This window comes from Barbus barbus, assembly GCF_936440315.1.
Source record: "Barbus barbus genome assembly, chromosome: 18".
Lineage (NCBI taxonomy): Eukaryota > Metazoa > Chordata > Actinopteri > Cypriniformes > Cyprinidae > Barbus > Barbus barbus.
The window spans coordinates 3,045,944-3,060,584 of record NC_136746.1 but is presented as its reverse complement, the minus strand read 5'-3'; the positions used below and the strand labels follow the sequence as shown (position 1 = coordinate 3,060,584).

Genomic DNA, 14,641 nt, shown 5'->3' with positions numbered 1-14,641 from the left:
ATTAACCAACTAAACCCTGCCTTCAACATATGATATGCACTGTATCAATTTTCATTGGTAGAGAAAAAAATAACAGTTTCTGGCCATTTTGTGAACGGAATACAATATATCCTATATTCACTTCCTTAAAAGTTCACTAGAAGTGTGCAATGCCCCATTTATCAAAAAAATACTACAATATTATAATTCAAACAATATTCAAACACCAGATCAAACAATATTAGATCCCTCAGGAATCTTTTGTCTATGTCACAGCAGAGTAAATCATAAATCATAAATCATTCCACAACATGAGTGGAATTCACAATCATTTAGTTGAAACGAATTAAATTTAAGCTGATCTCTATGAGAACTAGTCAGTATTGTTTTGAAATTGCTTGTGTAAATGTAACTTACAGTAGCATTACTGCAAACAGTGTTCAGGCACCATGCAAACCATGCAATTGTGTGGATTCTACTGAGGGGGCCCCTCATGGGACCGCTTGCTTAGGGCCCCCAAAACTCTAAACACACCCCTGACTGCAAATGATTTTTGAAATTAAATATTCTACCTATTTTTCTTCACTTGTACTTATTTTCTTCACAAGAGTTGATTTAGAAATCACACAGAACAGAAACTGATGTAATGTCAAATGTTTTGAGATTTAAATGCTCATATACCAGTTTCAAAACTGGAATAGGAGCATGTCTTTGTTGGATATTTTTCTCATTGGTCTTACCTGCCGTCTTTTTAAGTAGTCCAGTGCAATCTGTACATTCTGGAGTCTGTGGAAGCGCATGCGGCCCTTCTCCCGCGGCTGTGAGGAGAGGAGAGAGAGACAAGACATCAGCGCATGCATCATCAGACACGGCCGAGCTCTCGGCACCAGACACTCACCGTACCATCAGCAGAAGAGGAGAAACTCACTGCGCTCATGCCTGGAGATCTCAACTACTGATGCCTAGCTAGCCTGACTGAGGCACATCAGCTTTCTTGCTAACTTCCCACAAGTTAACGCTATATTACATGATGCCTTGAACTCAAGCCAAACGCAAGGTCAAAGATGTAGAGTGAGCCGAGACTGGAAGCAGTGAAACAGGAATAAAGCAGATGGAAAGATCTGAAAATCTCCACTGTCCAGCTCGGATGTTTGGATGTCGGATGCTCGGAGTTTGTGGGTGAGGATTTTCTCAAAGGTGCCTGTCAAACTTGATGTACAGTATAGCGTGGGCAGACTTAAAAAGAAATGAGAACGATTGAGCAGATGATGGATGACTTATGAAGAATCGTGTCACTGGGCTGGAAGTAAAGGACTGACATGAGTTCCATGTGTTTTGTTCACAGAACAGTAAAAAATATTCTATCAATCAAAAACAAGAGGTTTCTATCACACGAAATAGCACTTTTCATGAAAGACAATATGTGTAAACTTGTATATAAATTCATAATGAACATTAAAAGACCCCATGAAATGCTTCGACGGATGCAGCAAAAACTAATACTAGACTATTAGTAATCAGAATCAGAATCAGAAACTTTATTGCCATTGTCTGCAAACACAATTCACAAACTAGGAACTTGCTTCTGAACACTGAATAATAATAATAATAATAATTTACGAAGTAAAAATTTTCCTATTTTAAAAAGCATATAAAAAAATGTAAAAAATGACTTATTTAAAGTGACTAATGTTATAAAAGTGACCAACTGATGCAAATGTTATAAAATGTCCAGCTCAGTACAGATGTTATGTAGTGTCCAGCTCAACAATTGTTATAAAGTGTTCATGAGACCAACGGCAGAGGGGAAAAAACTGTTCTTATGGCGAGAGGTTCTGGTCCGAATGGACCGTAACCTTCTGCCAGAGGGAAGTGGCTCAAATAGTCCATGTCCAGGGTGAGAAGAGTCAGCTGCTATCCGGCCTGCTCGCCCCCGAGTCCTGGAGACGTACAGTTCCTTGAGAAATGGAAGGCTGCAGCCGATTACCTTCTCAGCAGAGCGCACAATGCGCTGCAGTCTCTGTTTGTCCCTGGCAGTGGCCCCAGCATACCACACAGTGATGGAAGAGGTGAGGATGGACTCAATGATGGCCGTATAGAACTGCACCATCATCTGGACTGGCAGCTTGGCTTTCCTCAGCTGCCGCAGGAAGTACATCCTCTGCTGGGCCTTCTTGATAAGGGAGTTGATGGTCAGCTCCCACTTGAGGTTGTGGGTGATGTGGGTGCACAGGAAGCAGAAAGAGACCACAGTGGAGATGGGGGTATCTGTCAGGGCAAGGGGAGGCAGGGGGGCTGTGACTGTCCTGAAGTCCACAATCATCTCCACAGTTTTTTGGGCATTAAGCTCCAAGTTGTTGCTGTTACACCAGGACACCAGCCGCTCCACCTCTCTCCTGTAGGCAGACTCATCACCATCCGAGATGAGCCCGATAAGAGTGGTGTCATCCGCAAACTTAACCAACTTCACGGAGTCATGGCTGGAGGTGCAGCAGTTGGTGTACAAGGAGAAGAGCAGAGGAGAAAGTACACAGCCCTGTGGAGAACCTGTGCTGATAGTTTGAATGTCAGAGACATTCTTCCCCAGCCGCACGCACTGCCTCCGGTCCGTTAGGAAGTCAGTGATCCACCTATAGGTGGAATCAGGCACGTTGAGCTGAGCGAGCTTGTCCTGGAGCAGAACCGGAAGGATGGTATTGAATGTAGAGCTGAAGTCCACAAACAGGATCCTGGCATAGGTTCCTGGAGAGTCCAGATGCTGAAGGATGAAGTGGAGGGCCAGGTTGATGGCGTCGTCTACAGACCGATTAGCTCTGTATGCAAACTGCAGAGGGTCCAGGAAGGGGAAGGTGAAAGACTTGAGATGGGGCAAAACCAGGCGCTCAAATGACTTCATGACTACAGACGTGAGCGCCACAGGCCTGTAGTCATTTAGTCCAGTAATCCTGGGCTTCTTGGGTACGGGAATGATAGTAGACAGCTTGAAACAGGCTGGGACGTGGCATAACTCCAGGGAGGTATTAAAGATGTCTGTGAAGACAGGAGCCAGTTCGTTAGCACAGTGTCTCAGGGTGGAAGGAGAGACACCGTCCGGGCCTGGGGCTTTTCGAGGGTTTTGCATTTTAAAAGTTTTAGTCACATCCTGCATGGAGAGTGTGAGGGCAGTGGGGGAGGAGGAGGGGTCCGGGGTTAGCTTAGCTGCAATGTCCATTGTAAACAGTGGGGTGGGGGAGTGGTGTGAGACCTCAAACCTTGCATAAAAGGTGTTGAGCCTTTCTGCTAATTGTCGGTCGTCCACAGCAGGGGGGGCTTTGGGCCTGTAGTTTGTGATCTCCCTCAAACCTCTCCAGACAGAGACAGAGTCATTGGACCAAAATTGTTCCTTCAGACGTGTATTGTACTTCAACTTAGCCTTCTCCACTTCCTTGCTAAATGTGTACTTACTCTGTCTGTACGAGTGAGGGTCTTTACTTCTGTGCGCTATTTCTTTCTCCTTCCTTAGCTGCCTCAGTCTGGGTGTGAACCAGGGTTTATCGTTATTAAAAGTCACCCTGGTGCGAGATGGAATAATGCTGTCCTCACAGAATTGAATGTATGATGTCACGGTGTCCGTATACTCATCCAGACTATCTGTGGTAGCTTTGAACACATCCCAGTCAGTCATGTCCAAACATGTGCGAAGCTCCTCCACAGCCTCGCTGGTCCACTTTTTAGAAGTCCTCACAGTAGGTTTTGAGAGCTTCAGCCGTTGTTTATATGCAGGGATGAGGTGAACCATGACATGATCAGAAAAACCGAGAGCAGCGCGGGACACGCTTCTATAAGCTCCACTAACTGTTGTGTAACAATGATCCAGCGTGTTCTGCTCTCTCGTCGGGCATTTAATGAACTGTTTGTACTTTGGCAGTTCCTGGCTCAAGTTCCCTTTGCTAAAATCGCCAAGGATAATAAGTAAAGAGTCCGGGAAGGTCTGTTCCACATCCAGTATCTGTTCAGCGAGTGCGCGTTGAGCCTCATGCGCGTCCGCGCATGGCGGAATGTAATACAGTGAATGTAATACAGTCAGGTCCATAAATATTGGGACATCGACACAATTCTAACATTTTCGGCTCTATACACCACCACAATGGATTTCAAATGAAACGAACAAGATGTGCTTTAACTGCAGACTGTCAGCTTTAATTTGAGGGTATTTACATCCAAATCAGGTAAACGGTGTAGGAATTACAACAGTTTGCATATGTGCCTCCCACTTGTTAAGGGACCAAAAGTAATGGGACAGAATAATAATCATAAATCAAACTTTCACTTTTTAATACTTGGTTGCAAATCCTTTGTAGTCAATTACAGCCTGAAGTCTGGAACGCATAGACATCACCAGACGCTGGGTTTCATCCCTGGTGATGCTCTGCCAGGCCTCTACTGCAACCGTCTTCAGTTCCTGCTTGTTCTTGGGGCATTTTCCCTTCAGTTTTGTCTTCAGCAAGTGAAATGCATGCTCAATCGGATTCAGGTCAGGTGATTGACTTGGCCATTGCATAACAGTCCACTTCTTTCCCTTCAAAAACTCTTTGGTTGCTTTTGCAGTATGCTTTGGGTCATTGTCCATCTGCACTGTGACGCGACGTCCAGTGAGTTCTGAAGCATTTGGCTGAATATGAGCAGATAATATTGCCCGAAACACTTCAGAATTCATCCTGCTGCTTTTGTCAGCAGTCACATCATCAATAAATACAAGAGAACCAGTTCCACTGGCAGCCATACATGCCCACGCCATGACACTACCACCACCATGCTTTACTGGTGAGGTGGTATGCTTAGGATCATGAGCAGTTCCTTTCCTTCTCCATACTCTTCTCTTCCCATCACTCTGGTACAAGTTGATCTTGGTCTCATCTGTCCATAGGATGTTGTTCCAGAACTGTGAAGGCTTTTTTAGATGTCGTTTGTCAAACTCTAATCTGGCCTTCCTGTTTTTGAGGCTCACCAATGGTTTCCATATTGTGGTGAACCCTCTGTATTCACTCTGGTGAAGTCTTCTCTTGATTGTTGACTTTGACACACATACACCTACCTCCTGGAGAGTGTTCTTGATCTGGCCAACTGTTGTGAAGGGTGTTTTCTTCACCAGGGAAAGAATTCTTCGGTCATCCACCACAGTTGTTTTCCGTGGTCTTCCGGGTCTTTTGGTGTTGCTGAGCTCACCGGTGCGTTCCTTCTTTTTAAGAATGTTCCAAACAGTTGTTTTGGCCACGCCTAATGTTTTTGCTATCTCTCTGATGGGGTTGTTTTGTTTTTTCAGCCTAATGATGGCTTGCTTCACTGATAGTGACAGCTCTTTGGATCTCATCTTGACAGTTGACAGCAACAGATTCCAAATGCAAATAGCACACTTGAAATGAACTCTGGACCTTTTATCTGCTCATTGTAATTGGGATAATGAGGGAATAACACACACCTGGCCATGGAACAGCTGAGAAGCCAATTGTCCCATTACTTTTGGTCCCTTAACAAGTGGGAGGCACATATGCAAACTGTTGTAATTCCTACACCGTTCACCTGATTAGGATGTAAATACCCTCAAATTAAAGCTGACAGTCTGCAGTTAAAGCACATCTTGTTAGTTTCAAATCCATTGTGGTGGTGTATAGAGCCAAAAATGTTCTAATTGTGTCGATGTCCCAATATTTATGGACCTGACTGTATAATATAAATAAAAAGTCATCATACAAAAGACAAGTAAACTGTAAGAAATAAAAAAGAACAAAAGAAATGAAAAGCAATAGAGTGCTGCAGTGATGACCGATTTTGAAGGCCAACCCAGAAGTTCACAATCAACCTGATTCCCTTGACAAAAACCAACAGGAATTTTCCATTGACTTTTGGATTATTGCAGAAAAAATGTTTATGATTCTTACAGGTTTTGTTTATCATGATAATCTTCACAAATTAACACAACTAGAACTAAAACAAAAAGCTAAATGTAGGTTAACTAGACCAGAGTCACAAGACTTCAGTGTTGAGCATTTAACCACTAAACTGCCAACAACTCTTTCAGTCATTATTAAAAAAATAAACTTTCATGGAGAGTATGATTTAGAATTGTTTGCAAGAGCAACAAACTCTGTAGTACCATTTAGCCACTTGTTAGCAACCAAATTGTTTCTTTAACATATCACAAGGGGGTATTACTGATGTGTTTTATGTTGCAGAAAATCAGTATATCGTCCATTTTTTCAGTGTATTATTTATTTATGAATTATTGCCAATTCTGTTCTCTTGAAGGATTTTAAAATTATTCAATAACAAGTTTAAAAAAATAAGATGAAATCACACTGCCATCATCATTGCTTAATAACTATATATGAGGCATATGTGCACATATCATCACTTAAAACAATATTTAAAATTTTAGTTCAAGAAAAAAATGTATATGCCAATCAGCCAGAAAAGCTGTCATGAATTTTAAGCCTCAAAAGCTAAAAAAAATAACAAAAAGACACAAAACTGTGATTTCATGGGGTCTTTAGCACACTCTTGAAGCGAAAGGAACTTGAATCAGGCCTTTAGTTCACAGCTCAAGCTTCTGTGTCTTGAGAAATGACCAAGCTGGCATTCAAGAGCACTCCACAGCAACCCCAGAAGGCAATATTCAGCGATGAGGCGGATGCTGTTTACCCATCCCTGTGACCTCAACCTCTCTGTCTGCAGAAAGTCCCAGGAGCCTACAGTCCACTGAGGAGAAGCCAGGCTTCTCTGGGTTTGGCACTCCAGTTAATACACACAGCACACTCTACATTAGTCCTGTTATGAGGGGGCAGGAGGACACGTGTCCACACCCACCCCCTTATCCTCATCATCATCATCCTCATCATCGTGGTCATGTCCATGCCGCTCAACCGTGCATGCGTCAGCTGCACTCACCAACCGCAACGTCTTCAGAAAATCACGCTCCCTTGGCTTACCAGCGGGAACGTGAGCACGAGAGAGAGAGACACACACACAGACACAGAGACAGGTGGACACATGAGAGATGGACAGAAGAAGAACATGAGAAGGACAGGAGACAAGGAGGAAAAAACATGGTGTCACCAAAACAAAGGGGACACTTCTCTCTGATCTGTGCGTTTCCCCAAAACAACTATGGTAACTAAAGACCATAGTTAGCTAATGATGCTTTTGGGAAACGCACCCCAGATCAGTGCATTCAGCAGCCGAGCTAAAGCGTTCACATCATGGAGCAGATATATCAGTGACAGCTCCTGGAGGAATCCTCAGTCAAATCGACCTCAGTCACTCAAACTGTAAGATGCTACAAAAAATATCATCATTTAGAAGTAATGTTATTTTCTGTCCTGTTTTTGACACCCCTCATCTGAACGCTCTGTTTGAATAGGCATGGAAGATTGTAGACTCAGAAGTAAACGCCCACTGCTATAATTGGCTAACAGTTGTGCATGTTTGATACAAAGCCGTTTGACAGGCTGTCCTTCACAGATGCTGCTGTGATTTAGGTTAAACCCACATAAATACTCATATCAAACGATCTGTTAAAAAGACAAAGCAATAGTGATCACGTCATAAACACAGTTACTCACACTTGTGTGTTGTGACATTACTGTCAGATCCAGTATAGTTGACAAAGCATTGTCTTTCAATTTCAATCTTTCTGAAAATCCCGCCTCGAATTATACCTTGTTTGTAAACGAATCCGTGGTAAAATTAAGTGAACAAAGGATCAAGTTCTTACTGGTCTGACAAGAGTTTTTCTGTGTCCTCAGGATCTATATGTCAGACTCTGCTCCTTTGACCTGTGGTGTGCCACAAGGTTCTGTGCTTAGCCCAATGCTGTTTAGTCTGTATATGCTTCCTCTTGGCAAGATTATTAATAGTTTTAAAATAATATCTTATCATTGTTATGCCGATCACATCCAATTGTATGTTTCCTTTAGTCCTGATAGACTAGACAAACTGTCCCTTTGAAAAATTGTTCAGTCTCCATTAACAAATGGATGGCAGACAATGTTTTGCAACTTAATACTGATAAAACTGAGGTGATGATGTTTGCCCCTGACAACATTACCTGTAAGATTAGACAGGTTATCAGGGGTCTATCATCCTCTGACTGCAGTGACATAAGAAATGTGGGTGTCATTTTTGGCAGATCTTTATGTTTTAACATTATGTAAAGTCTGTAGTTCACTCATGTTTTTTCCATCTCAGGAACATTGCTAAGATTAGATCTATGGTTTCAAAAAAAGAGATGGAGATTCTCGTTTATGCCTTTATCTCTTCACAATTGGACTATTGCAGTGCTCTGTACACTTGTTTGAACAAATCTACCATGGATCGATTACAAGTTGTACAGAATGCAGCTGCAAGGCTTTTTACTAGGACCAGCAGGAGGTCTCATATTACTCCCGTGTTTAAGGCCCTTCATTGGCTTCCTATTGGTTTTAGAGTGCATTTTAAAATTTTGGCTATAACTTATCGAGCTCTGCATGGTCAGGCACCTGCTTACATCCAGGATCTACTACATGCACACTCTCCTGGCCGGTCTCTGAGGTCTTTTGGCCTAGACCTTTTAATTATTCCTAGAACACGTCTTAAGACAAGAGGTGATCGTGCTTTTTTTGTGTTGTGGCTCCAAGGCTCTGGAACTCGCTTCCTTTAACATTGAGAACTATGGGTTCTGTATAATCTTTTTAAAAAAACACCTAATAACACATCTTTTTGGACAAGCTTTTAATTAACAATATGATTTGGCTGTTATTGAATTTTGTGATATTTGTACAGCTGGTACTTAATTTGTTTTGGTTTTATTTCTTACTGTAAAGCACTTTGTGACTCCTCCTTGTCTGGGAAATGTGCTATATAAATAAATTTTACTCACTGACGTGGTCTGGAACTTAATAAAAAATAAAGTTTATCCACTCTTTCCTAATGTTGGCATCAGAAGAAAGGCAATGCAAAGACTGTTTTTTTTCCCACAACTTGGCTCTGCACAGCATCTTGTATTCAGAGCCATCTTTATCATTTGATTTCTGCGTAGAGCTGCACGTTGTCCTTTCTTTTAAACACTACATGCGCGAATCGGTGGGTGGGGCTAAACAGGCAGTGATGTAGAATCAGTGGGCGGGGCTAAACAGGCAGTGCTGTAGAAGCAGGCGTTGATGATCTTCTGCAGAGGTGGTGCTTATCTACACTATTATGTCATAAAGTGGAACATATGAATAAACTGTGATAATGTGAGAAATGAAGGTGTCTGAATAAATTTAGCTCTTTTATAAATGAAGTGAATAACACTATACATACTTTTTTGGTTTCTGTACCCAATATTTCAAAAATTTACAAATGCATTGAAAATATCGGTATTGGTGCTCGGTGTCGGCAAGTACCAAAAATAAAAGTATCGGTATCGGACGAGTCCTGGAAAAAAAGGAATTGGTGCATCCCAAACTAAAATGATCATGCAATTAAGTGTCAGAAAGCACTACACTGCATTGACACTAAAGTATGCTAAAGTACACTTCTTTTTCAGAGCCTTATTAATGAAGAGTAATTTTTATATATATTAGAACACAGATTCACCAAAATCTCAGTGACTTCTAAAACGTGAGTTGCATACCGTAATCTGCTGGCATGAGTGTAGGAACTACAGAACCTCTGATACTGAATGAGAATTCCTCCACAGCTCACAGCCAATGCATCATAACACAGTACACAACTAGACTATAATTTTAAATATTTTCATAATGCAAAACTCCTATAACAGTATGCATATGAAAAGTTCATCGTACACTAGTGTGTAAATAAGCAAATGCATTTTCACAGATTACACTATTAGCACAGGTGTTTTAGCTGCTGTAAAGCATGAATGTGCAGGTACTGGTTAAGTCACTTTTAGCAAAGCTGATCAGTGTGTGAGTGGCTGCTGGATTAGTAACACACACACACACACACAGAGAGAGAGAGATGTGGACTGGTGTGGATGACCCCTTCAAAAACACTGTGATGTTACAGCGAGTGACTGCACACATGATCAAGTATTCCGCTTCAAGACTGCTTAAACGTTTAACACACTTCTCAGTATGTTTCAGAGTCAAACAGCTGACAGATGATAAGAAGTGATAATTGAGCAGCTGAAACAGAGCGATACTCACCAGTGTGTCACCAGACAACACCTCCAGCAGAGATATCAGGTTATGTCCATCTCGCAAATCCTCATATAGGTCATTAACATGCTTTCGGACCTGAAACAAAGTGAGAAGAGAAAGAAAAAAACACATATATAAGAGAAAAATATATATGATATATATGAAAAAGAATCTATCTGTCTGTCCGTCCGTCCGTCCGTCCGTCTATCTGTCTGTCTGTCTGTCTGTCTGTCCATCCGGCTATCTGTTTTTGAGAACACAAAATTTTTCCCTAAAAAGATTACTTTTGGGATTTACTTTTTTATTTTATTTGTTTTATTTTATTATTTGTTTTATTTATTTTATTTTACAAGTAAACAGAAGTAGTACAGAAGGAGTATGAAAATGGTCTGAATAAAATAAATATCCATAAAAAGATCTTGAATTTGTAGTTTTTCATTATAAAACAAAATCAATATAAAAAGTGAGGGACAGTAGTTTGGAAACTCAAAACTTTCAAAACTGTTTTATGGAATGCTTGTCTATTAAAGTTGTTGTTTGTTTTGATTTTCCAAATAGAGGTTTTGTTTGTCACCTAAGCCAGGGGTTTTCAAACTGTGGGTCGCACAAAGCCACTTGGCGGCAGCTAAATGACACACACACAATTCCTAAGGGCTGGACGATATACAAAGATTAGTTACGAATTGCGATATTGCTCAGTGCGACTTTCGAATCGCAAAGGCTGGGATTTAACACGAGTTGTAATAACAGTGAGGGTCTCCGAGCAATGGTTCATTATTAAAATGCTCGTCCACATTATTAATGAGAAGAAACTCGCTCACTTCACTGCGCTGTGTTCTGCATGAGATTGCATACACCAGAAAATTAAAATGTTGCGAAAACTGTTTCAGGTAGGCTATGTTCATTCTAAACTAGTGTTTAAACTAGTGTCTCATAAACTAGTGTTTTCTGTGTCAGTGTCGCAAAGATGAAGATGATGATCCTGACTCTCATCTCCTCATAGTGCATTCATAGAGAGAAGTGCATCTTCATGGATTATAATGAAAGAGTTTTTGTTTTCGATTTTATTTATTTCATTAATAAGTAATTTAAAGCTTTCTATAGATATATTTATCATGTCTGTGAGGCATGTATTTGCTGACTTTCGGTTCATTTTTGTGAAGCGCTCCTGTTCAAGACGAGACGGCAGAAAGCGCATCATTGTTTTCTATTTTATAAAAGCAGACGTTTTGTTGATATTTTGAGTGCACACAAATAAAAGTAGACCCTTTACAGTTCCGAATGATGCATTACTCTTATGAGCAAAAAATATGGTGTATTTTAAGTTGTTTCTATTGAAAAAAAATGCAATTGATTGCGCTGGTGCCTCCATGTCCTGCACTTTAGCTTCCACTCTCCGCACAAACTACTGATACAGCGCACATTTATCTAGCTTTAACGTTTAAACATTGATATATGCTTGACCTGTTTTAGTATATCTATAGATTTTATTTTAAGCAAGTTGTGATGATTTGAGAAGGCTAAATTGATCAAACATGGCTATGATCGGCCCGCCGGTCTGCCGCTGGCTCCAAATGTTTTCCTAAATTAACTTAATAAAAATACGAAACAAAATATAATCACTTTGCCATTCCATACAGAACTGAACTATTTTAATAGCTGAAACATGAGCCGTTTTGGGAGAAGGAAAAAAAAAAAGATGGGCTTGGGTCGGACTCGGGCCAGTAATTCTGACAAGCTGTCGGACACGGGCCGGGCTAGGGCCTTGGCGTCTCGGGCCAGGGCCGGGCTAGGGCCTAAATTTGAGGCCCGTGCAGGGCTCTACTCGGCACTGTAGCCTATCTTTCCGAGAGATGTAAAGAGTTTGTTGTTTTCGTTCCTTCATATGCATTTAATCTATAAACTGTCTGTTAAAAGCATTTCACATGTAACGGGTTGAGCATGGCACAAATGCAGGGTTATTTAACACTATACAAACATTTCCACATGCTAGCATAACAGAATTTACAAAATGTCCTATTATTTCCTTGCCATATCATCACAACGCTAAATAGAGAAAAAAAAAATGTGCCAAAGTTAAAAAATCTTTTGAAGATATAGCTGAACATTTATTCAACCATTGCAAAAGTAAATTTGTCATTTCAGTTTTTAGTGTTTATTTAAAATGAAACACATCTGTTTATTATTTTTACAATTATTTTAATCTCCAAACTGTTTGAGATTCTGCTTCTCTTCTTACGCTTTGCTAAAAAATAAAAAAGTGTTGGGTTTGTAAAGGCATGTTCTGTGCTGAACCCCGATGAGTTTAACAACACTCCAGTGCGGATTACAGTTCATAGCCACAGAGTGAGCGCGTTTCGAGGTTTTATGGACATATTTCATAGACTCATTATCGTCTGTAAATGAAGAAATTAAAATGTAAATATTAGTAGTGAAATTTTACAGTGGTACTATAAAATAAAAAGGCTATTTTTCTTAAATACTTAATTTCTGCCATATTATGCTTTTAATTAAGATTAAGCTTATAGTAATGTCAGTTGTTTTTTATCTCAAATATGTTGGTGGGTCTTGAAATAGAGTCTACTTGTCTATGTGGGTCGTGGAATGGAAAGGTTTGTGAACCCCTGACCTAAGCAATCGGTTTGTGGTTAAACAACAGTATAATCTATTACACACACCGTTCTTCACTCCTCACAGACTTATGTTCATTTCTGTCAAAAATTAACTACCCTGACTAAGATCTACAGAGCCTCTCAGTGAGCTCATCTTACCAGCTTCACATTACAATGCAGGAGAATTTATGACAATTCTGTCATATTCTCTATGCAACTCAAAGGGGAGCTCCACCAATGAACAATATCAGAAACAGCATACAGATGTGACACTCCCATCACTGGGGTTTCTATCCTTCAGAAGACAAAGGACCAGATCCACCCATTGTATGACAGTGACTGTGATTCACCTTGCAGAAGGCCTGTTTAAACACATCTCGTGGTTTTGACCAATGCCAAACCAGTTCATATCTGTACTCCAACAGCACAGAGGCTTTGATTAATGTTGCTGAAGTTCTCCAAGTTCAGTATCACAGCTCCTGTCTCAACAATGACACCATATTGCTCATCATCACAGCGCTCAGGAAACCGTCAATCACTGCCTCTTGCAAACAAGCACTCAGGAATGATGTTTGACATTGTAAGAGGATGTTTTTGAGACATCATTCCACAATGAATTATCCCTCATGCTGTGTTGAAAGCTTTTTTATCCCTCACACACACATAGCATTGTAAACATTAACACTCCCATGAGACGCTGGCCAATGTCAGACATCTCATCTGAAGGCCTTTCACCTCTGCAGCTCCAGCAGCGTGAACGTCCTGAATACCGCGCCGCTGAAGTCACCGCTCCGCCTTACTGACCTGCTTTCACCCAGGTCCTCTTGTTCATAATCCCCAGCAAGCACAGCTGCATGACTAAAATAGATGTTTAACTCGGCTTCTGGGTCAGTCCAGTCCGTTACACTTTACTACGTGCTGCTAGTCAGCACCTTGCATAAGAAATAGCAGAAACAGCAAAAATTATTGTTTAAAATTAATGTTACAGACTCAGTCATTGCTGTACTGCCATATTGTTCATTAAAACAAATCAGTTCTATCAGGGGTTTTTTTTCAATTAATAATTTCAACTACTCATTTGTGACTGTTTATAATCATATATTACACAATATTATATTATATTTAGTGTTGTCAAAATTAGCGCGTTAACACAGGCGATTATTTGTAACGCGTCAGTGGTTGTAGACAAATAAGGCGCTCCACGAAGGAATAAACAAAGGAGTAGTCTTTAATAAACTGCATCAACACACGTAGACAATAAGTTAACTCAAGATCAGACAAACATAAGGGCAGAACTGAGGACTTATAAAGGGAGAGGAACAAACCATGAAACAAGATGATTAATCAAACACAGGTGATGGGGATCATTAACTAACAGAACTGGGACAGGAACGAAAACAAGAACTTCCAAATAAGGGCAAAAAGTTACAGTTTTTACATTTTATCAGCTCTTGCTTTCCCTGGGAATCGAACCCATGACCTTGGGTAGCGCCATGCTCTACTATTTGAGCTACAGGAAAGCTCTGTCTCTTTTTCTTTAGAAGAATTGCGTTTATTTAGATGCAGAACATCTTTATGACCACATCAAATGGAGACTTTTCAGACGCGCAGTCCATTGCATCTCAGCGCCAGGCGCGAGTCAAACAAGCGTGGAAAACATATGGTGACGAGGAGCTTCAGTAGAACAACAGTAATCTGCAGTCAGATGAGATGTTGTCAGGCCATATTTTAGTAAAAACTGATTTTCCTCTCCTGTCAGCCGTTATACTGTGCTTGTAACGTGAATCTGTGCACAAAAACCATTTATGAAGTCATTTATCTGATTGGAATAAATGTGTCTTCAATAAACAGTAAATTAAGCTGAAGTGATTCTGTCAGACATGCTGTTACTTG

At 40.6% G+C, this 14,641-nt stretch overlaps 1 protein-coding gene across 1 annotated transcript in view; it reads right to left on the bottom strand.

Moving 5' to 3' along the window:
• Positions 1–14,641, bottom strand: part of LOC306883957 (dystonin-like) — a 174,814-nt gene that overhangs the window by 118,854 nt on the left and 41,319 nt on the right. The window contains exons 6-7 of the mRNA XM_079439506.1: positions 10,143–10,232; positions 720–797 (exon numbers count right to left, since the gene is read on the bottom strand). Of these exons, the coding sequence (XP_079295632.1) occupies positions 720–797; positions 10,143–10,232 (168 nt within the window). The remainder of the gene's footprint in view (positions 1–719; positions 798–10,142; positions 10,233–14,641) is intronic.